This window comes from Heptranchias perlo, chromosome 21 (assembly GCF_035084215.1).
Source record: "Heptranchias perlo isolate sHepPer1 chromosome 21, sHepPer1.hap1, whole genome shotgun sequence".
Taxonomy (NCBI): domain Eukaryota; kingdom Metazoa; phylum Chordata; class Chondrichthyes; order Hexanchiformes; family Hexanchidae; genus Heptranchias; species Heptranchias perlo.
Genome location: NC_090345.1, coordinates 41051817 through 41077624, shown reverse-complemented (window position 1 = coordinate 41077624; position 25808 = coordinate 41051817). Strand labels below are relative to the sequence as shown.

Sequence of the window (25808 nt, the reverse complement as noted above, 5' to 3'; positions counted from 1 at the left end):
AGCAAGCACAGGGGGGATGGGAGAAAGGGATTTGGACAAGATAGGATACAGGCAGCAGAGTTTTGGATGAGCTCAAGTTTAGGGAGGGTGAAGATGGGAGGCCGGCCAGGAGAGCATTGGAATAGTCGAGTCTAGAGGTAACAAAGGCATGGATGAGGGTTTCAGCAGCAGATGAGCTGAGGCAGTGGCAGAGACGAGCGATGTTACGGAGGTGGAAGTAGGCGGTCTTGGTGATGGAGCGGATAAGTGGTCGGAAGCTCATCGAAGGGTCAGATAGGACGTTAAAGTTACGGATGATCTGGTTCAGCCTCATACAGTGGCCAGAAAGAGGGATGGAGTCAGTGGCTAGGGAACGGTGGCGGGGACCGAAGCCAATGGCTTTGGTCTTTGCAATATTTAGTTGGAGGAAATTTTTGCTCATCCAGTAGTGGATGTCGGACAAGCAGTGTGAGAAATCAGAGACAGTGGAGGGGCCGATGGAAGTGGTGGTGGGGTAGAGCTGGGAGGCGTCAGCGTACATGTGGAACTTGACATGACCTGAACTGACCTGACTACCACAGCCTCCTTATAAATTCATTAAACCACTGCTGCTGGTCTGGCATGGATTTTCAAAAGTTAAAAATGGAGCAGCGAATATTATCCGACAGCTTTGATATCACAATGTAACGCAAGGTGTCCTCTGGAAATTAGTTGTCTGTAATGCACCTTCTCATTTACTTCATTCTTACATTAGAGAGTATGAAATATAAAGGGGCCGATTCCCCAGTCAGGCCTCTAGGTGAAGATCAGTGTTCACAGGGAGCGTCAGACGGGAAATCGTGGGCGCAGAGCCCCTCAATTTCTATCCATTCTCTACAAAGATAGAAAATCAGACCTGCAATTTCCCAACCTGCACTTTGTACGAGTACCAATCCTCTAATGCTTGCTGAATTTCTTTTAAATCAGCAGCTAGATGATTTTACATTCTTTCATCAAAGCATAGAGATCAAGGGGGGAATTTTCAGAGACCCTGTGCCTCACGTGCATTGGGCAGCTTATATGCCTAGACCCTAAGTTCTGGAATTTCCTCCCTAAACCTCTCCACCTCTCTACTTCTCTCTCCCTCTTCAAGACCCTTCTTAAGAACTACCTCTTTGACCAACTGTCCTAATATCTCCTTCTGTGGCTTGGTGTAAAACTTTGTTTGAAAACACTCCTGTGAAGCGCCTTGGGATGTTTAATCACTTAAACATCCCAATGTTTAAAGGCACTATATAAATGCAAGTTGTTATTGGGAAGTTGTGCTTGCTCTGCCTGTGATGTTCCATCCTTGGAAAATCAGTCAGTGCTCCTGCGATTTTGTGACAAGCCACTCACTGCATGCAAGGGCATGGGGTCTCAAACATCCCCCCCATACACAGCAACTACTTTATTGTTAACATCAAAGGTGCAGTGAAAAGGTTACCATTGTATTAATTCCCTCATTTAAATTCATTTCAAGCCTGCTTTCGTGGCAGTGCATTATATAAAAAAAAATCCCCTTACAGGCTGCAAGGGCTCAATCTTTTTGTTTGCTGCTTGTTACAGCAAAGATAAATGAATGATTAAAATCACATATCTCTCAGTAGATATATCCTCCCTGGCAATGGTTTGGGGTTGTTGAGTTTATCTTCAAGGTAACTACTTTTGAACTTACCTTTTTATTTAAAATGGCTATCTTCTTGAACACAGTTCTTTTAGGCCACAAAGACAATGATGGATCTCATGGTCCCTGTAGACCCCTGCCTGTGCTGCATTGGTTTATCCGATGCAGAGCTGACCTATCCACTGGACAGTTAAGCACCTGCCCCACCCGAGAACATGCAGACAAGTGCAACTGTCACCATCATCTGCAAAAGATACATTTTCCCCAGTGGCAAAATACAACCCACCCAAGAAAAAAAATTGTCAATGATACATCAGTGGGACATTCACAGTTGTTGTAGGTAATGTACAGGTCAACTTGGAGCTGTGGAAATACACAGCATACTGAAGCCCCTTCCTCGAAACTTCCATAACTGAAGCAAATGCACACACATACCCCAGGTCACCACTCAAGAAGGAAAGATTAGGACAATTAGAAAGAGGTCATTGAGCCCCTTTCCAAAGCTAAAAGATAATGACCCAAAGCTGCAAGTCCACCACTGTACTTGGACAGGATCCTTGATATCCTCTGACACAGACACTATTACCAATTTATCACGGCCCCCAAAACAATTCCATATTCCCAATGTGTACACAACCATACTAACTACTCAATGAAAAACTATTCAACGACTTAACAAAATATCCATTTTTTTTTCAAAATGAGAATAAAGAAGTTTATCATACCTTCAACAGAAAGAATTTGCTGTATTTTTCAACACTAGCCAATATTTAGAAATAACAGGACTGCTCGTAAGTCTTAACACAGAAACACAATAATGCTCGAGCAATTGCTGTAAGAGAGCATCTATTTAATATATCAGTATGGGAAGAGTCAAGAGAGCTCAGAAGTGCAACTTCTGAAAGGATCCAAATTCAGAAGCTGAGTTCCCATTGGCCCCAGACCCCCGTCACCTGAAGCGCCTCCTATATATCTTAATGAGAGGATTGGTTAACTCCCGTTCTTACAAAGATTAATCCTCGCTAATTTGGCAGCATCACAAATTAAACTCAACAGGGTAACAGGGATGATTGTGGTAATCTTCCAGTTTCAGAACACAATTACTTTCTTAACAGTGACAAATGGAGACAAATCAGCACTAATCTGGTCAAACAGCCTAATTCCACAAATAATCACAGTCAGAAACCTGGATTTAATTGTTAAAAAAAAACTTTATGTGCATCTTGTCGCAAGGGACAGATCATTGAAGAGAATTCCCTGCCATAAGTAGGTCTTTGATAGGTTTCATTTGGCTATTCTCTGACGAGGGTAGACTAGGTTTTATTGTTCATGTGAATCCGTTTGCATTTTAGCGTTGCATTTAGCAAGCTTTGCTGGATAGTATTGTACTACAAATGACCATTCATCGGGAAGGCAATCTATTCAGCAATAAGTAACAAGACTTGTTACTCATGGTGCTTTGATTCCCTCTTGGTCTCGATCCCTGAGATACTTATAAATCAGAGGCGCTGTACGGTCTGCTGATTTGTTTCTTCGGTAAGATTTTTCATGCACTTAAATTCACATCCAAATCTCTCTCAGGCCTGGGGCTTGAGTTTCTGCTCCATCCTCATGTGCCACATTGGATACCTGATTCACCCTGACTTCCATGACCTGTTCCCCGCTGGTACATTCCCAGCCCACCCTTACTTGCCATGCCCACCTAATGCTTTTCCCCCCCCCCACCCCCCTCCCCGACTGTCTAGAGCCCTCCTCTCACATTTGTCCCTGAGCCATCAGGCCCATTCTCAACCCAAAGAGAGTCTTCAGCATGAAATACTTTTCAATACTGTATTTACCAACCAAATACATGCCTACAGTTGTCAAATACAGTGTTGAAGCAGTAGAAACTGGCTTCAGGTGGGGAATGGGACTGACAGCTCAGGAACATGGTGTGGAAGTGCATTGGCAGCTGACAAAAGGTCTGGGATAGGTTGCGCCATATTCTCTGGGTCTGTTCCCTTCCAATGCTTCCAGAGTGTGGCAACCTCCCACCCAACCTCAAAGCTCCCAAACACCATAATCCTCCCCCCTGCCCCCCAGAACTTCAAGACTGGACCCCCATTTCAGTTTTCCAGGACTCTAGAATCCAACACTGAGACCCCCATTGCTTCCACAAATCAGGTTTCCCCTCCAATACACTCAGAACCTCCCTCCCAGGACTCCCCTCCTTTCAAGTATTCTCAGACACCAGGATTCTGTTCTCAGTGCTGATAGTCCATGGGAACCACCTTCTTGGTGCTTTCAGATCCCAACATTCCCCACTCTGTTCCAGATCCAAGGACACTCTTCCACAGCGATCCCAGCTCTCAACCCCAATACTACCCGACCCAGGAATCTCCTTCCCAGTGTTGCCAGATCCCAGGCCCCTGCCCATGGCACATGCGCATCCCAGGAACTTGTGTTCCAGTCCTGACACATCCTGGGCTCCATCCCCAGAGTTCCAGACACCATTACTCTCCCCTCCATTGCTCCCACAAACCAGGAACCTATGCCCCCATTACTGATCCTGATACCTTTCACCACCACTCCACAATGCTCCAAGACCCTTGGCCTCTTTTCTGCTGTCCTGACATGCCCTAAAACTCTGCCTACTGCTGCCAGATGTTGGGATCCTGCTTCCTAGTGTTTCTAAACTGAGAGATTGAGAGATCCCACTCCTCACTGCTCCCAGACCCTGGGACACTCCACAGTGCTGCCAAATCCTGATACCTCGCCCTGGCACAACTAGATCCCCCACCCCACCCCTTCCAATTCGACCACACCCAGAACCCCCTCCCTACTGCTACCAGACCCTAAAACCACCCTTCCAGTTCACTCTGGCACCCTCCTGATCTCTGTACCTTCTCCCAGTGCTCCTAGATCCCAGGCTCCCCTCCACATGCTGCCATACTTGGGATCCCAACTCACTTTTACTGAACTCTGGGATCTTCACTGCTGCCAAACCTCGAATCACCCACTAAGCCAAACCCTACATTCCACCACTTAATCCTACCAAGCCTGAAGTTGCCCCTCTGCACTACATTCATATCCCAGAACCAACTACAATGTGACCAAAGCTGAGCCATTTCCTATAATTGTTGGTAATCCCCAGAACCCTCACTCCCCGTCCAGCTCACATACCTACCTTCAATCTGCAATAAGTTACCTAACACCTCACCTTGTCTCTTAGTCTTTAAATAAGTAACAGATAAAAATTAGACACATAAGTAAAATAGCATATAATAATAAAGATCACTTATTACATTTTTCACAGAAAAATGGATAGTTGTGGAATTTGATCCTCAAACACCAGAAGGAATTCTAGAATAACTGATAAAAAACATGGAATTCGACTTATAGTCACCATAAATCAGAGATCTCGATTGCACTGTGTTTCATTGCATAACACCCCTATTGTTCCAAGACACTGTACTGCACTTTAGTATTGGCTAATTATATGCAAATTTACTACATTTCATGTTCGTAAATCAGAGACAAATCAAAACTCTCGAACTGAGAGAAGCCATAAACGCATAGAAATAAAACACAAATTGGAACAATTAAATCACCCAATTTTTTTAAGTCTTTTGTGCACAATGTGTCAGAATTAAGTAACTACAAAGACTGAGCAGAAAATAACCAATAAAAAGCAGAAACTAAACCAATTGGATTGCTCAAAATTTTCTTTCAAAAACCCTTTTCTGCATCATTTTTCTTTAAACAGAATTGTTCATAGCTCAAAATAAGCTTTCTAAAATAATAAACTCAAGTACACATTACAAAAAAAAATTAAATTTGCTTACACAATTCTCTTTTGAGTACATTCATTAATGTTTTCGTTCATTAATCTGTTTTGGGAGTGTATCAATCCTTAGATCAGTGGTAACATGGCACATGATAAATTGGCACTTTCTACTGACATTACTCCCCTTCTTTCTCATATCTATGGTTTAGTTAAAATTTCAACAGAGGAAAATACAGCTGAAAGAGTTACCAAGGTCAGGAGAGTGAGAGAGACAGCATGTAAATCTTCTGAGGTCAGAGAGCAATGAAAGTCAGGTGATTCAAAGGAGGTAAGGTGAGCAGCAGGGACCTCACCATGAACTTTAGAAAAAGCCCCTCCTGTTGATCTAATTTGGGGTAGAAAGTGTAAGAGGGAAATCAAAATGGGGAAGAGACAGAAAGAAGGGAAACTTCGGTTTCCATGAAAAACAAAAGGGTACAAGGACTGAATTGATATTTCATGCAACGGCATAAATGCAGCAAATGTGCAGTTTAAGGAACATAGAAACATAAAAAATAGGAGCATGAGTAGGCCGTTCAGCCCTTCGGGCCTGCTCCACCATTCAAAATGATAATGACTGATCGTCTAACTCAGTACCCTGTTCCCGCTTTTTCCCCATATCCCTTGATCCCTTTAACATTAAGAAATATATCTATCTCCTTCTTGAATACATCTAGTGACTTGGCCTCCACTGTCTTCTATGGTAGAGAATTCCACAGGTTCACCACCCTCTGAGTGAAGAAATTTCTCCTCATCTCGGTTCTAAATGGCATACCCCGTATCCTGAGACTGTGACCCCTGGTTCTGGACTCCCCAGCCATCGGGAACATTCTCCGTGCATCTAGTCTGTCTGGTCCTGTTAGAATTTTATATGTTTCAATGAGATCCCCTCTCATTCTTCTAAACTCTAGTGAATATAGGCCTAGTCGACCCAATCTCTCCTCATATGTCGGTCCTGCCAGCCCAGGAATCAGTCTGGCAAGCCTTCGTTGCACTCCCTCCATGACAAGGACATCCTTCCTCAGATAAGGGGACCAAAACTGCACACAATACTCCAGATGCGGTCTCAGCAAGGCCCTGTATAACTGCAGTAAGACATCCCTGCTCCTGTACTCAAATCCTCTTGCAATGAAGGCCAACATACAATTTGCCTTCCTAACTGTTTGCTGCACCTGAACGCTCACTTTCAGCGACTGGTGTACAAGGACACCCAGATTTCATTGCACCTCCCCTTTTCCCAATCTATCACCATTCAGATAATAATCTGCCTTTCTGTTTTTACAACCAAAGTGGATAACCTCACATTTATCCACATTAAACTGGATCTGCCATGTTCTTGCCCACTCACCCAACTTGTCTAAGTCACATTGGAGCCTCTTTGCATCGTCCTCACAGCTCACATTACACCCCAGCTTCGTGTCATCTGCAAACTTGGAAATGTTACATTTAGTCCCCTCATCCAAATCATTGATATGTATTGTGAATAGCTGGAGTCCAAGCACCGATCCCTGCGGTACCCCACTAGTCACTGCCTGCCACCCGGAAAAAGACCCGTTTATTCCTACTCTCTGTTTCTTGTCTGTCAACCAATTCTCAATCCATGCCAGTATATTCCCCCCAATCCCATGTGCTTTAATTTTGCACACTAACTGACGGGGCACGCCACGAGATGCCCCACTCCAGGAAATTTTGGCCATTATGTTTTTGGGGTTCTTTACTGTTTCTTTATTCTTGATATTTTTGGCTTGTATGTCTCATAGCTGAACCCGATATCTCGTTGTCCCAGAAAGAGTAATTTCACTTGCCCAAATATTTAGGCATATTTGTAGCACACCCAAGGAAACAAACATGAAACATCTTTCAGTTTATTTCAGCTCCTGTTTTTATCCCATACCTTCACCTGATTCGCCTTATCTTTGGAAGGTGGCAGAATAACACTACACTAGACTTTGCCTTGCACTTTAACTAGCAAACTAAACAGTAAAATAAGTGAATAGTTGCAATGACACAACATATATTTTACAGTAGTCGTTTGTTACCCACCTCCTTGTGTAATAGAAAATCATAAATAGTTCATCACTGCTGTTCTAAACTGTAATGTAAGTAATATTCTTTTTCTTTTTCTCACTATGGAAACTATTTGATCTGATCATCTCTCTTCAAAGGCTAAATATAGACTCAGAAAGGGTTGATAAATATATTCAAAAAATGGTTGAGATTAAGGAGATTTAAAGAGCTGACTGTAGAATTCAAAAATAGTTGCCACTCAAATCCCAATAGTTGTTTATATTTGAATTGAATGGTTTGGCCCCTCCCTCACACACCAGTCTCAAACAACTCATCGTTGCATCAATTGTATGAAGTTAAGCTAGCATGTGATTTCTGTGTGTGAAGCTGGTTTTTAACTGTGTATGTACGCTAACAATATTGAAGAAGTCAATATCATGCTAAATTTTAGACGAAAATGCTTCATTTTGTGACAGAAAGTTTCTCCCCTCTGCTGGCGAAAGCTGTTCATTTCTATATCACTTTTGACTGTCTAAAGCCAGTTCATGTGGATATTGGTCCACAGCACAAAAGTGGCCACAATCCAGAATAAATGATCAATCTCAAGGAGGCCGTAAGGATGTACAAAAACTCACATTAATGCAGCACATCAGAGTTAAGCAAAGTAGATGGAGATCTAGCATGTACTGTATGTAATCTAGAACTGACTGAAGCTGACAGGATGGAAGAAGTGGGAAAGTATTCCACTGTCATACACTGAAATCATTCACTTTGATAAACGCAAATATCCACTTCCCCAAAAACACATAAATTTAAACCAAATGCACTTTTGCCACGATGCGAATGTAATACAATTGAGTCCACTTGGGTTTAGTTAGAATTTGTAGGGCATCTAGTCTCTTCTCAAATATAATTGGGTCCCTCTCCACACAATGAAATCAGGAAAGAGCATGTCTGCTTGTGTGAGATAAGATAGCCTAATTAACTCTGGTAAGCGTAAATCGCTATCCATCTCGTACACATCACTGTGTCCTACCTTTTAATCTTTTGCCTCCTGTAATGCCTAAATAAATCAAAGTGTTTTAATTTCTAATAATATGAGAAGAAATTGCGCTGTGCATAATTTCAGATGATACTATAATGATGGTATTTTTTGCATTCCACCTGATAATTCACCACCAGCAGTACATTACACTATGCATTGGTAAATACATGGAAATACTACGCATTCTTCAGCTTAACAACCAGAAATGGGCACGTGACCTTTACTAATGAGCATGACTGAGTTTCTACCCGTGGTAACTCATCCAAAATGAAGTGCAAATCGAGATCTACTGGGTGGGCCATGCTTAAGAGAGAGAGAGCATTAAAAGTGTTTGGTAGAAGGGTTTGACAAATAAGGGGAGAACATTTTAACAGAAAACCTTCACACATCATCCAGAAGTTGTAAATAGTAAATGGAAAAGTGCCTTTGCTCCCTTGATGGCGCAGAGAGTTTATCCAGTGAGTCACTGAGGCGTACAGACCAGGAATGTCCCAGATTTGATCCCTGCTCTGTGCTAACATTGCTAATTTGAGTTGGGGGAGGTCATAAAGGTACCACAATTGGCTTCAGAGGCTCTGAATTGGAGAGAAGAAAGTCAGCCAGAGTTCCAATCCTGATCAATGTATAGGAAGCACGCGCACAATACAAGCCAGAAGTGCATTGCCCGCCATATTCGATCGGGCTTCTCCATAGGCGTCCAGGGTGCTCGCCAGAACTATTTAAAGCAATTAATAACTTATGTAAGTAAAGATCCCAGGCTTGTCGTAAGATCCCGTTGTGACATTGCACCTGACGCGCCATGTGGTAAATTCACCCAGCAACTCATGGCACTAACAGACAGGAAGGACCCTTCACCAGTGCTATTTAAAGGGATTATGCAGTACTTACAGGTTAGTTGCTGGTCATTTCAGGCTGCTGGTTAACTTCTGGGTGTTTTTTGGTCTGTTATCTGACTCTGGAAAATTAATTTGACTGCGTACAAGAGATTTTGCTGAGATGTTGCAGTTTTTGGCTGCCTTATAAACAGTTTGACTGCAGTGATGGGTGACTTGGTCGGGCTGCCTTTTGGGCTAGAGGAGAAGAGGGAGCAGCAAGGAAGAAAGCAGGAGCAGCTGCAACAAGAGGGAGGAAGAGGAGGGCACTGTTCAGGAGGCCATACTTACAGCGGGTATTCAGGGAGCACTTCTCCTGCATGAACTTTCCGTGGTAGCAATGTATGAATTGTGCCCCTCTTCAATGAAGTGGTTCCCACACCTGCTGAGAGCACATGTGGATTCCATACAGAAGGCCTGATGATATAAATATGAAATGGGGGGAACCAAGGGTCTAACCAAAGTGAGGAACTTAAAGTAATTAATATTACTAAAGAAAAAGTACTGGAGAAATTAATGGGACTAAAAGCCGACAGATGCCTGGGCCTGATGGCCTATATCCTAGGGTTCTAAAAGAGGTGGCTGCTGAGATAGTGGATGCATTAGTTTTGATCTTCCAGAATTCTCTAGATACTAGAATGGTCCCAGTGGATTGGAAGGTAGCAAACGTAACCCCGCTATTCAAGAAAGGAGGGAGAGAGAAAACAGAGAACTACAGGCCCTGACAGGTTAGCTTGACATCAGGAGTCGGGAAAATGCTGGAATCCATTATTAAGGACGTAGTAACAAGGCAATTAGAAAATCATAATATGATTAGGCAGCATCAACATGGTTTTATGAAAGGGAAATCGTGTTTAACAAATCTACTGGAGTTTTTTGAGGATGTAACCAGCAGGCGAGATAAAGGGGAACCAGTGGATGTAGTGTATTTGGATTTTCAAAAGGCATTCGTAACGGTGCCACACAAAAGGTTGTTATACAAGATAAGGGCTCATGGGATTGGGGGTAATATATTAGCATGGATTGAGGATTGGTTAACGGACAGAAAACAGAAAGTAGGAATAAATGGGTCATTTTCAGGTTGGCAGGCTGTAACTAGTGGGGTAACGCAAGTATCAGTGCTTTGACCTCAGGTATTTACAATGTATATTAATGACTTAGATGAAGGAATCGAGTGTAATGTATCCTAATTTGCTGATGATACAAAGCTAGGTGGGAAAGTAAGCTGTGAGGAGGACACAAAGGGGGTGATTTTGGGAGGCAAATGTGGGCGCGTTAAGGGCAATTAAAGCCGGCGGGATGACAGTTAAAGAGCCAAATGTACCTCAGGCACTTTACCTGTGACAGATGAAGGGATTAGAAAGATTTTTAACTTCCCTGGGCGGCTTGCTCACCGCTTCTGATTCATGCCTGGTGAACCCAGGTGTGAAGGGCTGGATCAGGGAACATGAAACAAAATAAATTAAATAAAAAAACATGCAATAAAGTGTAAACACTAAATGCATCTACTTTTGAAACCTACTCCAATGTCCGACGTTCCCCGCTCCGAAGTCCCCCTCTTCACCCTCCCGATGTCCCCCCGATCTCACCCTTCCAATCTCCCCCCGATGTCCCCCCGATCTCACCCTCCCGTGATCTCCCCCCAATATTCCCCTCTCCCCCGGTATTCCAGTCCAGCACCAGATGACATCTGGCTCTCTCTTTCTCGCCACCCCCCCCGCCCCTGGAAAAGGTAAGTTTGGTTCATGCAGGTTTGCCACACAACCAATCGCCACCCCCCCTGCTGCCATTCCGCCTCCCTACTAATATCGGGGCCAAACAGTCTGCAAAGGGATATAGATAAATGAGTGGGTAAGAAAGTGGCAGATGGAGTATAACGTGGAGAAATATGAGGTTATTCACTTAGGTGGGAAGATTAGAAAAGCAGAATATTTTTTAAATGGTGAGAAACTATTAAATGTTGGTGTTCAGAGACATTTGGGTGTCCTTGTACACGAAAGACAGAAAGTTAACATGCAGGTACAGCAAACAATTAGGAAGGCAAATGGCAAGGGTGGATAAAGGGGAATCAGTGGACGTAGTGTATTTAGACTCCAGAAGGCATTCGACAAGGTGCCACATAAAAGATTATTGCTCAAGATAAAGAATCACTGGATTGGGGGTAATATTCTGGCATGGGTGGAGGATTGGTTATCTAACAGGAAGCAGAGAGTTGGGATAAATGGTTCATTCTCGGACTGGCAACCAGTAGCCAGTGGTGTTCCGCAGGGGTCGGTGCTGGGTCCCCAACTCTTTACAATCTATATTAACGATTTGGAGGAGGGGACCGAGTGTAACATATCAAAGTTTGCAGATGATACAAAGATGGGAGGGAAAGTAGAGAGTGAGGAGGACATAAAAAACCTACAAGGGGATATAGACAGGCTGGGTGAGTGGGCGGAGATTTGGCAGATGCAATACAATATTGGAAAATGTGAGGTAATGCACTTTGGCAGGAAAAATCAGAGAGCAAGTTATTATCTTAATGGCGAGAAACTGGAAAGTACTGCAGTACAAAGGGATCTGGGGGTCCTAGTGCAAGAAAATCAAAAAGTTAGTATGCAGGTGCAGCAGGTGATCAAGAAGGCCAACGGAATGTTGGCTTTTATTGCTAGGGGGATAGAATATAAAAACAGGGAGGTATTGCTGCAGTTATATAAGGTATTGGTGAGACCGCACCTGGAATACTGCATACAGTTTTGGTGTCCATACTTAAGAAAAGACATACTTGCTCTCGAGGCATTACAAAGAAGGTTCACTCGGTTAATCCTGGGGATGAGGGGGTGGACATATGAGGAGAGGTTGAGTAGATTGGGACTCTACTCATTGGAGTTCAGAAGAATGAGAGGCGATCTTATTGAAACATATAAGATTGTGAAGGGCTTGATCGGGTGGATGCGGTAAGGATGTTCCCAAGGATGGGTGAAACTAGGACTAGGGGGCATAATCTTAGAATAAGGGGCTGCTCTTTCAAAACTGAGATGAGGAGAAACTTCTTCACTCAGAGGGTAGTAGGTCTGTGGAATTTGCTGCCCCAGGAAGCTGTGGAAGCTACATCATTAAATAAATTTAAAACAGAAATAGACAGTTTCCTAGAAGTAAAGGGAATTAGGGGTTACGGGGAGCGGGCAGGAAATTGGACATGAATTTAGATTTGAGGTTAGGATCAGATCAGCCATGATCTTATTGAATGGCGGAGCAGGCTCGAGGGGCCGATTGGCCTACTCCTACTCCTAGTTCTTATGTTCTTATGGTATGTTGGCCTTTATTGCCAGGAGGTTGGAGTACAGGAGTAAGGAAGTCTTGCTGCAATTGTACAGAGCTTTCGTGAGACCACACCTGGAGTACTGTGTACAGTTTTGGTCTCCTTACCTAAAGAAGGATATACTTGTCTTCAAGGCAGTGCAACAAAGGTTCACTAGATTGATTCCTGGGACGAGAGGGTTGTCCCATGAGGAGAGATTGAGTAGAATGGGCCTATACTCTCTGGAGCTTAGAAGAATGAAAGTTGATCTCATATAAGATTCCGTGAGGGCCTGACAGAGTAAATGCTGAGAGGCTGTTTCCCCTTGCTGGAGAGTCTAGAACTAGAGGGCATAGTCTCAAGATAAGGGGTCGGACATTTAGGACTGAGATGAGGAGAAATTTTTTTACTTGGACGGTTGTGAATCTTTGGAATTCTCTACCCCAGAGGCCTGTGGATGCTCAGTCTTTGAGTAAATTCAAGGTTGAGATCAACAGATTTTTGGACTCTAAAGGAATCAAGGGATATGGAGATTGGGTGGGAAAGTGGAGTCGAGGTCAAAGATCAGCCATGATCTTATTGATGGCAGAGGAGGCTTGAGGGGCCGTCCAGCCTACTCCTGCTCCTATTTCTTATGTTCTTAATGGTAATCCTCCAGGATCGATCCCTTGTTGCCCAAGGGCTCCCTATTGGATGGAAAATACCTTCTTCACTATAATGATGAGCCCACTAAGGGTCTCGGGTTCTCAATCTTGCAGTGTAGCGTTTGAATCTTACTCACATGCTAAACCATTGAATTGGTCTAGGGCCGTTTTCAGGCTTGAAACGGAGCACATGCCAGACGCTGAAGGCCCAAGGCTTGCCCAAAATTGGGTGAGATGTTAAAATGAGGTCCCATCTTATCTCACAGGTGGATGTAAAAGATCCTAAGGCTAAATTTCAAAGATTGGCAGGAGAGTTCTCTCTGACTCCCAACCAACATTTATCCCTCAACCAATACCACTAAAACAATTTGATTGGTTATTTATCTCATTACTGTTTATGGGACCTTGCTGTGGTCAAATTGGCTGCCACATTTCCCACGTTACAACAGTGACAATACTTCACAGAATTACATAGAATGTACAGCACAGAAACAGGCTATTCGGCACAACTGGTCTATGCTGGTGTTTATGCTCCACATGAGCCTCCTCCGTCCTCCTCCTCCTTCTCCTTCTCCTTCGTCTAACCCTATCAGCGTATCCTTCTATTCCCTTCTCCCACATGTGTTTATTTAGCTTCTCCTTAAATGCATCTATGCTATTCACTTGAACTACTCCTTGTGGTAATGAGTTCCACATTCTCACCACTTTCTGGGTAAAGAAATTTCTCCTAAATTCCATATTGAATTTATTAGTGACTATCTTATATTTATGGACCCTAATTTTGGACTCTCTCACAAGAGGAAACATCTCTATGTCAAATGAAAGTAATGAATTGGCTGAGAAGCATTTGGGATGTCCTGAGGTTGTGAAATGCTCTATATAAATGCAAGTTCCTTCTTTCTTTCTATATCTTTCTATTTCAGACACTGACCAGCCTGATGTGCATTTCCAGTACTTTCTGTCCGTATTTCAGATTTCCAGAATTTGCAGTCTTTCTTCTTATCGTAATATAATTTGACACTTCGCATCAACCTTACTGGCAGCAGGCAAAGCACGACTGCAAGCATAAGTTAAGGACCCAGAGGATAAAAGGGTGCAATATGAGTCAGCTGGGTCCAGTGGTAGCACTGATACCTCCGAGTTACAAGGTTGTAGGTTCAGAACCCACTCCAGGACTGGAACACGTAGGCTGGGCTGACTCTGCAGTCCACAACTGGGGGAGTGCTGCATTGTCAGAGGTGCCATATTTTGAATGAGACATTGAACCGATCCTCACCTGTCTGTTCAGGCAGACAGAAACAAACCCATGGCACTATCTGAAGAAGAACAGTGGTGTTCTCCTGGTGTGCTGGCCAACATTTCACCCTCTACTAATATCACCACAAACAGAATAACTGGTCATTTTTCTCGGTGGTGTTTGTGGGAGTTTACGGTGCACAAATTAGCTGCCAGGTTTATATGCAAAACAACAATGACTACACTTTAAAAGTGGAAGAAGAAAATGGCCTAGATGTTGAAATAATGAAAAGTTGGTAAGTTAATTACATTCTATTTCCATGGAGTAAAATTTTAAAAATTGCTTACGACTAAATTCTATATTAAATAACAATCATACAATCATACAGCACAGAAGGAGGCCATTCGGCCCATTGTGCCTGTGCTGGCTCTTTGATAGAACTATCCAATTGGACCCATTCCCCTGCTCTTTCCCCATAGCCCTGCAAATTCTCCCCCTTCAAGTATTTATCCAATTTCCTTTTGAAAGTTACTATTGAATCTGCTTACACCACACTTTCAGGCAATGCATTCCAGATCATAACAACTCACTGCATCATTTTTTTAATCTCAACTTCCCTCTGGTTCTCTCACCAATTCCCTTAAATCTGTGTCCTCTGGTTACCGACCCTCCTGCCAGTGGAAACAGTTTCTCCCTCTTTACTCTATCAAAACCCCTCATAATTTTGGACACCTCTATTAAATCTTATACAAGGATGAAAATCAGAATCTGTGGATGTCCGTCTGTTAAGTCAATAGCAGAATAAAGGTTCACGTCAGACAGTGTGGTATATCAAGTTGTATCTTCAGTTTAACATTCCAGAGCTGCACGGAGAAATACCCTGAATTCAAGTGCAGCCAGCACATCGACTATTGAGCCAAACTACTTGGCTGGCCGTGCCCCATTTTTACTGCAAATAGATAATATCATTGTGTTGCTGTGGTAAAGCAGATCACACAGAGGCATCAGTAAGTTCACTGGCATAAGTCCCCGGACCACCCCCTGTCTGAGTGTGAGGCGAAGGTCAGACTCTTGGCCATTGTGAATGGTGTGTCTTTCTTTTCTCTCGCAGCTTTGTCTCTGGATACTCGGAGCCTTTTACCTGGACCTGTGCAGATTCCCGCACCGAAATTGTGTTTCTTCCTTATATTTCTTCTTAGCTCTGATATGCACTTGGTAAATTTGAACAGAAAACTGATTTCAAAGTCTGATCCAATAGTTCTTAAAGATATTGCCCCCTTAGGAGATGTACTTTTCAAATCCTTAAATTCAGAAGCCTAGAATTTCCATTGACCCATTCAGGGGAGCGGAAATGTGCCAGAATGGAATTTCCGTCCAATGTTTTGGTCTCACAGTGAAGCCATCCCAAATCATTAGAATAATCAGGGCAGGTAACATGTGCCTAAGACTACAACAGAGAAGCCCCACTAGGGTTGCCAACCATCCAGGATTGTCCTGGAAATTCCAGGAATTAAAGATTAATCTCCTGGACATTATCCCCATTAGGCCACAGCTGGAGTACTGTGTGCAGTTCTGGTCGCCACACTACAGGAAGGATGTGATCGCTTTGGAGAGGGTGCAGAGGAGATTCACCAGGATGTTACCAGGGCTGGAGCGCTTCAGCTATGAAGAGAGACTGGGAAGATTGGGTTTGTTTTCCTTGGAGCAGAGGAGGCTGAGGGGGGACATGATTGAGGTGTACAAAATTATGAGGGGCACAGATAGGATGGATACTAAGGAGCTTTTTCCCTTCGTTGAGGGTTCTATAACAAGGGGACATAGATTCAAGGTAAAAGGCGGGAGGTTTAGAGGGGATTTGAGAAAGAACTTTTTCACCCAGAGGGTGGTTGGAGTCTGGAACTCACTGCCTGAAAGGGTTGTGGAGGCAGGAACCCTCACAACATTCAAGAAGCATTTGGATGAGCACTTGAAATGCCATAGCATACAAGGCTACGGACCAAATGCTGGAATATGGGATTAGAGTAGACAGGGCTGATGGCCGGCGCGGACACGATGGGCCGAAGGGCCTCTATCCGTGCTCTATGACTCTATGACTCTATGACTCTAACCCTGGAGAAAAATTATAAGGGCACTAAAAAAAAATGTTTTTTAATCAATTTTTTTAACATCCAATGGAGAGTAAAATCGAGTGGGCTGTGAAACCAGCATTGCAACCGATCCCGTCAGTTTCCCGACGGGCGGGTTCGGTTAAAATTACCCCCCAAGTGTCAATGAGTCACAAAAACTTTGTGAATTGGATTGAAAGTCATTCTGAAGCAATGAAAATAAATCATTTGGGAAAGCTTTACAGTGTAATTCTGTCATCAGAAGTTCCTCTAAACTCTGTTTAGCTCCCACATTTTACAAGAGAATGGCGAAAAAATAATTAGGAAGTACTCTCTCCCTTCCAGACTTTTTACCTAAAGTGGACCTGACCTCTGTGTTCCAGCCATCAGCATTTTTGTTTGAATGTCACTGTTCAGAAACTTATCGTTGTCTTTGATGCATTCCTAATGCTTTGCTTGTCAGAAGTCGCATGCAGATACCTGGGGTGCAATCACACACCATCTTCAGCACCAGGCCAATGGCAAATCAAAGTCATCTCCAAACCCAAATGTCCAACCTCACCAAGCACCTGGTGGTTTAGAGCCTGAACTGCAAGTCCCAGACTACAGTATAAACACACAGTGGGGTCTATATTGGGCCATGTAGTGCCTGCTGTGTAGGCGCTACGCAGACTCCTAAGCCCCGAAAATGCCGTCCGAGATGTACATGCCTAACGAACGCTGGTAGCATGTAAAGTAGGGAAGTTATGACGTTAATCAGTGTGCAACGTTGATTTGAAGCAGCTGGCTTCGAACTTCACGCTCCAGCCAATGGTCCTAACCTCCCACAACTGTACAGGAGTTAAAGGGCATCAAGGACCCCCCACTCACTACCAGCGCTATTTAAAGGGATCATGCAGGAGTTACAGGTTAGTTGCTGGATTAGTTATTCTGGTACAATTGTGGGTATTTATAGAAGTTTCTTATACTTGGAGAAAGTTGAAATATTATATAGAGAGCAGTCTGGTTGGTTGTGCAGTACTGTTAGAGGTGCAGAGCACTCAGCGGGAGACAATATCCCACGAGGGCCTTCAGGGAACAATTTTCTTACCTTAACTTCAGCGATGATAGCTGCGGTTCATGAAAGAGGTCGTGACTGACATGTGTCAATTGCTGCAGCCACAACTCCAGCCTCAGAGCAGAGAAAGGACAGCATTGCCCGTGGTTGCCAAGGTAAACGTGGCGCATAATTTTTACGGCTCTGGCTCCTTTCAGGCTGCTGCTGGCAGTATAAGCAACATCTCGCAGTTTGCAGTGCACTGCTGTATAAGGGAGGTCACAGAGGCTCTGTACACACTCAGAAACAGATTCATCACGTTCCCTCTTGACAGAGACAAACAGCAGGAGTGAGCACGAGGGTTTGCTCACATTGCAGGCTTCCCATAGTGCAGGGTACCATTGACTGCATGCACATTGCCATGCGTGTTCCATGCGTGGCCATATTCATGAATAGAAAGGGATTCCACTCCCTCAATGTGCAGTTGGTGTGCGACCACACGCAACGCATCAAGTACGTCAATGCCCGCTACCCTGGCAGCAGTCATGACTCCTTCATTCTGCGGCAGTCCAACGTGCCACTTTTAAAAAATTCATTCATGGGATGTGGGCGTCGCTGGCAAGGCCAACATTTATTGCCCATCCCTAATTGCCCTTGAGAAGGTGGTGGTGAGCCGCCTTCTTGAACCACTGCAGTCCGTGTGGTGAAGGTTCTCCCACAGTGCTGGTAGGAAGGGTGTTCCAGGATTTTGACCCAGCGACGATGAAGGAACGGCGATATATTCCCAATTCAGGATGGTGTGTGACTTGGAGGGGAATGTGCAGGTGGTGTTGTTCCCATGCGCCTGCTGTCCTTGTCCTTCTAGGTGGTAGAGGTCACGGGTTTGGGAGGTGCTGTCAAAGAAGCTTTGACGAGTTGCTGCAGTGCATCTTGTAGATGGTACACACCGCAGCCATGTGCACCGATGGTGGAGGGAGTGAATGTTTGAGGTGGTGGATGGGGTGTCAATCAAGCGGGCTGCTTTGTCCTGGATGGTGTCGAGCTTCTTGAGTGTTGTTGGAGCTGCACTCATCCAGGCAAGTGGACAGTATCCCATTACACTCCTGACTTGTGCCTTGTAGATAGTGGAAAAGCTTTGAGTAGTCAGGAGATGAGTCACTCGCCACAGAATACCCAGCCTCTGACCTGCTCTTGTAGCCACAGTATTTATGTCCAGGTCTTGCTGCATGCAGGCACAGACTGCTTCATTATCTGAGGGGTTACGAATGGAACTGAACAACACTGTGAGCATCCCCATTTCTGACCTTATGACGGAGGGAAGGTCATTGATGAAGCAGCTGAAGATGGTTGGGCCTAGGACACTGCCCTGAGGAACTCCTGCAGCAATGTCCTGGGTCTGAGATAATTGGCCTCCAACAACCACTACCATCTTCCTTTGGGCTAGGTATGACTCCAGCTTCTGGAGTTTTCCCCCTGATTCCCAGTGACTTCAATTTTACTAGGGCTCCTTGGTGTCACACTCGGTCAAATGCTGCCTTGATGTCAAGAGCAATCATTCTCACCTCACTTCTGGAATTGAGCTCTTTTGTCCATGTTTGGACCAAGGCTGTAATGAGGTCTGGAGCCGAGTGGTCCTGGCAGAATCCAAACTGAGCATCGATGAGCAGATTATTGGTGAGTAAGTGCCGCATGATAGCACTGTCAACGACACCTTCCATCACTTTGCTGATGATTGAGAGTAGACTGATGGGGCAGTAATTGGCCGGATTGGATTTGTCCTGCTTTTTGTGGACAGGACATACCCAGGCAATTTTCCACATTGTCAGGTAGATGCCAGTGTTGTAGCTGTACTGGAACAGCTTAGCCAGAGGCGCGGCTAGTTCTGGAGCACAAGTCTTCAGCACTACAGTCGGGATATTGTCGGGGCCCATAGCCTTTGCTGTATCCAGTGCACTCAGCCGTTTCTTGATATCACGTGGAGTGAATCGAATTGCCTAAAGACTGGCTTCTGTGATGATGGGGATATCGGGAGGAGGCCGAGATGGATCATCTACTCTGCACTTCTGGCTGAGGATAGTTGCAAACGCTTCAGCCTTGTCTTTTGCACTCACATGCTGGGCTCCGCCATCATTGATGATGGGGATTTTCACGTAGCCTCCTCCTCCCTCCCGTTAGTTGTTCAGTTGCCCACCACCATTCACTATATTTCAACCAGCACAGCAAGTCAAAGGCTGGCTACTGAGTGACAAGGGTTATCGCCTCATGAAGTGGTTCATGACTTCGGTCTGGAACGCACGCACACGTGCACAGTAGGCCTACAACGAGAGCCATGCTGCCACAAGGAACATCATCAAGCACACAATGGGCATCCTGAAGCAACGCTTCCACTGCCTGGTCTGCTCTGGAGGAGCCCTGCAGTACTCAGCTGAGTGGGTGTCAAGATTTGTCGTCGTATGCTGCATGCTGCACAACCTCGCCATTATGAGGGAACAGCCCTTGACACCGCCTATCCGGCGAGACCTTGAGCAAGAGGAAGAAGAAGAGGAGGAAGAGGCGGAGGAGGAAGTGCAGCAGGAAGTGGAAGAAAAGACAGGGAGGCAACAAAGTAGACAGGCCCTGTCTGCCAGGGCTCTGCATGATCAGCTGATTAATAAGCGTTATCAGTAACCTCAGTGACACCTCCCCACACGCCTTCTTTCCACTCTCACCTGACCATCAAATCATCCTCATTATGATTACACAGCTCGTCGCAGAAATGAAAACCACCACCAAATGCAAATTCAAGTCCAAATTTATAAATTAACATGTAATAATTCAAACAAAATGAGACACTTCATCCTTGTGCATTCCCTTAGTGCCTGTCGCTCATGTGCTTTTACCTGTCCAAGTACTTCTATGAGATGCATCCCCAGTGGCTGGAGCATGGATGGTGGAAGACTGCTGACCTTCAACTGAGGAGCATGCAGATGGCCTTGGAGGACCACCTCCAGCAGCTGTGGGCCGGGAGGGCCCAGCTTCAGACTGCACATCTCAGCCTGGGTTGCAGCAGTCTGGGCCTGGCTGGCTGACAGGCAACAACAAAGGGTGGGAGCAGGAATGCTGTCATCCTGAGAGAGGACACTGTCCCGGGGCGGGGCTTCAGCAATCCTGCTGATCTTCTGGAGAAGAGATCTCTGGACTGCTGTCGCGCCCTGGAAGCCCTGTTCCACAGTGGTACCCAGCGCCACGTTAGCAGCAATCTGAGCTTCTAAATGCAGCAGTCAGACATTGGATGGCAAATGTTTATGCTGCAGTGGAAGCTATGACGTCGGCCATCAGACGCTGCATCATGGTGGGTTCCACAGGTGCGCTGAAGGAGATGACCACCCGTTCCATGTGGGAAAGGATGGGTTCCAAGCTTTGCGCAAAACCCTGGGCCAAGTTGGAGCTGGACTCCTCCGTGCCCCTTGACATTGTGCACAGGCTTTCCAGTGTACCAAGCATTTGGTGGCGTACGCCCATCAGCCTTCTTCTATAGCCTGGCCCATCGAAGTCATCGTCTGACTCCTCTGCAGCAAAACTGGTGTTCGACCTTGCCCTCCGGCGAGTTGGCACCTGAGTTATACGTTTCCCCCTGCCCTGGCTCCTGCGCACTTGTGCTCGGTGTCTCACTATGTGCGGATCCCTCCTCTAACCTAACCTCTAAAGTACGCATAGTGTCAGTCTCTGAGCTGGTGGATGCGAGTGTAAGATCGAGTGATGGTGTGTCTGCATCATCACTGTCATCTTCCTCTGCCTCCTCCAACAGTGCCGATTCCAGTTCTTGGATATCTGAAATGGCAAAGGGACACGGGTTGAGTTGTGGTGAGGGGAGAAGAGAAAGTAAGACGTGCATGCTGGCACCATCTGCAGCACATGAGTCAGAAAAGGGATGAAGGAGAAGTGGGGAGCAAGAAGGAGGATTAGGTATGTCGAGACCCTCATCATCGATACCTCCAGCACTGCCAGTGGCCATGGCCGTAGTGATGGCCTGCCCAATGATCAACAGCACCGTCTTCTCCGGAGCAGAGTTAATTGCCACATCAATTCCAGGTCTCCCTGCAATCACAGTGCACCTCCCCTTTAAGAGGTGCAGGCTGCCTTTAAGTAGTGCTAGCCACTCCTGTTATCAGGGTCCCCTGCTGGTGCGTGCAGCCAATCAACAGCGCAGGTAGGGCTGGCTGCACACAGCAATCACCGCAATCAGCAGGCAGCACGAATGTTATGTGGGTTGTGCACCGCGATCCCAGCGCCCAATTTAACCCCCATCGTTCTGCAGTTCAAGAAGAATTTCTTTTAAATATCAAAAAACATTTAGTCCCCAATTGATAAAGTTAAAAATAGCTTTAAAGTTAAAAAAAATTGTTTATAAGTATGTGGCATCATGATGTCACCACCAAGGAAATCATTACGAGTTCAGCAAAAGCAAAATACTGCGGATGCTGGAAATCGAAAAAAAAAACAGAAAACGCTGGAAACACTCAGCAGGTCAGGAAACAGAGTTAACATTTCAGGTTGATGGCCTTTCATCAATTCTGAAACGCTGGCTCTGTTTCTCTCTCCACAGATGCTGCCTGACCTGTTGAGTGTTTCCAGCATCTTCTGTCTCTATGAGTTAAGATCAGGTTTTGAAGATGATTTTGTGAATAAGGGCCTCTAAACCTCAAGTGAATGCACCTAAGTAATATAGTTTGGGTGAGAATACCATGTTCAATGTCATGTGTTGAACATTTTGTAAATGGTAAGGGCCTCTTGTAAGAGGACAGTTTTAGATCAAATGATGACCTGTGACCGTAATATATTTATGACTATTGTTAAAACTTAGGTTTTTCATAAACTGATTCTCGTTGGGCATATAGGAGAAATAAGTTATTGATCAACTAAGAGAATTGATTTCATCATTTACAGTTATAACAATGGTGGGAAGTTTTAAAAGAATTGGCTACTTAAAATTAGGCAATTATGAAAAATTAACCTATTTGATTCTTGTAAGATGATTATACATGGTAAAATAATAAGTAACAATACTTTAAAGATAAACAGTAGGATTTGATCACAAAAGTTGCATTTGTTAAACAATGAAATATTACATGACAAAAATGTAAAAGAAACAAAGAAAAAAAAACAGGAGCAAAGCATAAAAATTACCAACATTTAAAATTACTGCACACCTAGGGAGACTCAAACAAATGGGCATCATCAAACTCCAGTATAAAAATGTACAAATTCATAAATAAGGATGAGAATTAATTTATTGCTTTTCATTCTTAGAATGGAACTTCTTAAATAACTTTAGAACAAAAGGCCAGTCTGAGCTTCATGTATCTTTTGCGCCAATTTCAAAATTAAGTTGAGCTTTGCAGTAACATTTTGTTTTGAATAATGCTGACAAAGACATAACATTAGTTCTCTTTCTGTGAGCTGAATAATTTAGTAAGAGAATTCAACAGACATTTACTTTGAATATAATTGTAAGTCTTTATCTTATTGATTGATGTTCAGATTTTATTGCTACCTAAGACTGATGGATATATTTTTGCAGAACTGTCTGTGGTGCAGTAGCTCCCTCTTCTGGCTGAATTTAGATAGAATTTGCATCGGGTGTGCTTAAAAAGAAAATAATCGACTTGTAAATGTAGTTGTCATCAAGACAGCTAAAAATAGTGTCACCTTTCTTCTATAATGAGTTATCTGTTGTGTGGAAATAATTGAAGCAGCTTATGCTAAAGTGAATTATTCAACAATGGTGCTCTGCCTTGAATTTATCTTTCCCAATGTCTTGGAGCCAAGTACCTTCATAGTTTCAGTACATGCTCTGTGTTAATTCATTTTTCAAATGATTTGTCTGGGTGTTACTGTCTGTTCTTAGTTTATATACAAGAGGAACTAAATTATGCATTTATGGGGAAGCTAGATAAGAACATGACGGAGAAAAGAATAGAAGGATATGATGATAGGGTGAGATCAAGGTGGGAGGAGGCTCGTGTGGAGCATAAACACAGATATAGACCAGTTGGGCCAAATGGATTATTTCTGTACTGTTAATTCTATGTAAAGCTGAAGTAGGACTTTAAGAATGACAAAGAGAAGTTTAATTTTGTTTTAAATAAATTGAAATTTATGAATCAGGCCATACCTCATGTTTTTAGCTCCTGTATCCAGCAGAGCAGGGCTACCTTAATTTTTGGATTCTGGAGATTCTTTGAATTTTGCATATTGCAAATCATTTTTTTTCATATCAAAAAGCATAAATATTTACAGAAGCTTAAGCCAGGAAAAAGTCAACTATTTTTGTGACATATAGATTTATAATTTTATTGACCGCGTAATGTGTTCATTTCATCTAAATATATTGCAGCATTATGCAAGCAATTTTCTTTCAATCATTATGGTAGATTGTTCATCAGGATTCCACTCAGCAAATAAGATGTCTGAACATTCTGCATTCTCAGCACTGTTGAATGTACTAGACTGTACTATGCTGAACATAGCAGTTTTATGTAGCAGATTTTTTTCTGGAGACACCATTGATGCAAAATCCAATACCACCCAAAATCCTTATTTTTGCGATTGGTCTCCGCATGTGACTATATCTTTTCTCGATCAATCTTCTTGTGTCATAACTGTTCTTGAAGGGGTCATTTGATCGAGGTGCTTAAACTGTTAAAAGTATTCAATAGGGTAGATACAGAGAAACTATTTCCTCTGATGAGGGAATCAAGAACAAGGGGACATAATCTTAAAATTAGATTTAGGAGTGAAATCAGGAATGACCTTTCTATACAAAGGGTAGTAAAAATCTGGAATTCTCTTCCCCAAAAGACTGTGGATGCTGGGACAATTGGAGCTTTCAGGACAGAGATCGATTGTTTTTCCTTAGGTAAGGTTATCAAGGGATATGGAGATATGGTAGGTAAATGGACGTACAGATCAGGCATGATCATATTGAATGGTGGAGCAGGCTCGAGGGGCTGAATGGCCTACTCCTGTTCCTATGTTCTTGTTTTTTCATATTTTATCAGTTTTTAACTCCTTTTGTCAGATACTCAGTGTATGACTGAAGATGTGCCTCACTAAGGACATGACTTTATTCCATAATATTGACTCCATTCTCCTTGAACAAGGTCAGTTTCCACTTGCCTTGATGTGGAGATGCCGGTGATGGACTGGGGTGGACAAATGTAAGGAATCTTACAACACCAGGTTATAGTCCAACAGTTTTATTTGAAAATCACAAGCTTTCAGAGGCTTTCTCCTTCGTCCTGACGAAGGAGAAAGCCTCCAAAAGCTTGTGATTTTCAAATAAAACTGTTGGACTATAACCTGGTGTTGTAAGATTCCTTATATTTGTCCACTTGCCTTACTTATGCTGCCAGTAGCATAAGCTCCCTTGACAACAGGCCCAATTCTTTGAGCATCAGGAGAGAGCTCCAAAGAATGTTGCTTAGAGAAAGTAAAATGGCTGATGCATTGCTGTTTTACCATTACTGTGCGGCATGATCTCTGCTTACTCCTGGCGGAAATATCCTGTCCTAAATGCCATTTGCACTGACATACGGATTAGATGTTCTCTGTCAAAATGTACTGAAGCAATACAATGGATGGATTATCTTTTTAGTGGCAGACCTCTGTTTTCTGAATATGATGTGTGACTAGCCTTGGGATTTCATTTTTTTTATATTGTCAGGTTGAAGATAAGGACAGTGGAAACTACAGTATCTCTCAGTTCCGACTAATCATACCACCCACAAAGGATGGAAAGGATGGCTTTGTGATAGAGGAACACACTGGCACCATCAAGACATCCATTACATTCAGAAACATGAGGCGATCGTATTATAAATTTGAAGTTATTGCAACAGACAACTACGGGACAGGATTGAGCAGCAGTGCAAAGGTTGTTGTAAGTACAGGACTTGATTTTGTTGAGGTAATGTGTTTTATCTTTAAATGGATTTTCTTATTGTATTTGACCACATTCAAAGTGCTTCTTTTGGCAAACAACGAATGCCATTTTTTCAACACCAGAATCGGGTGTAAAATGTACCATGGAATTGGTTACAGATGTGTACATATCCAGAAATCAGTCATTCACATTTTTTTTTCGCCTATTCCAAGTTAATCAGTGGCCA

At 43.7% G+C, this 25808-nt stretch overlaps 1 protein-coding gene across 1 annotated transcript in view; it reads left to right on the top strand.

Annotated features, from left to right (window-relative positions):
* Positions 1-25808, top strand: part of pcdh15b (protocadherin-related 15b) — a 591688-nt gene that overhangs the window by 483130 nt on the left and 82750 nt on the right. Inside the window, exon 26 of the mRNA XM_068002764.1 lies at positions 25364-25579. Coding sequence (XP_067858865.1) covers positions 25364-25579 — 216 coding nt within the window. The remainder of the gene's footprint in view (positions 1-25363; positions 25580-25808) is intronic.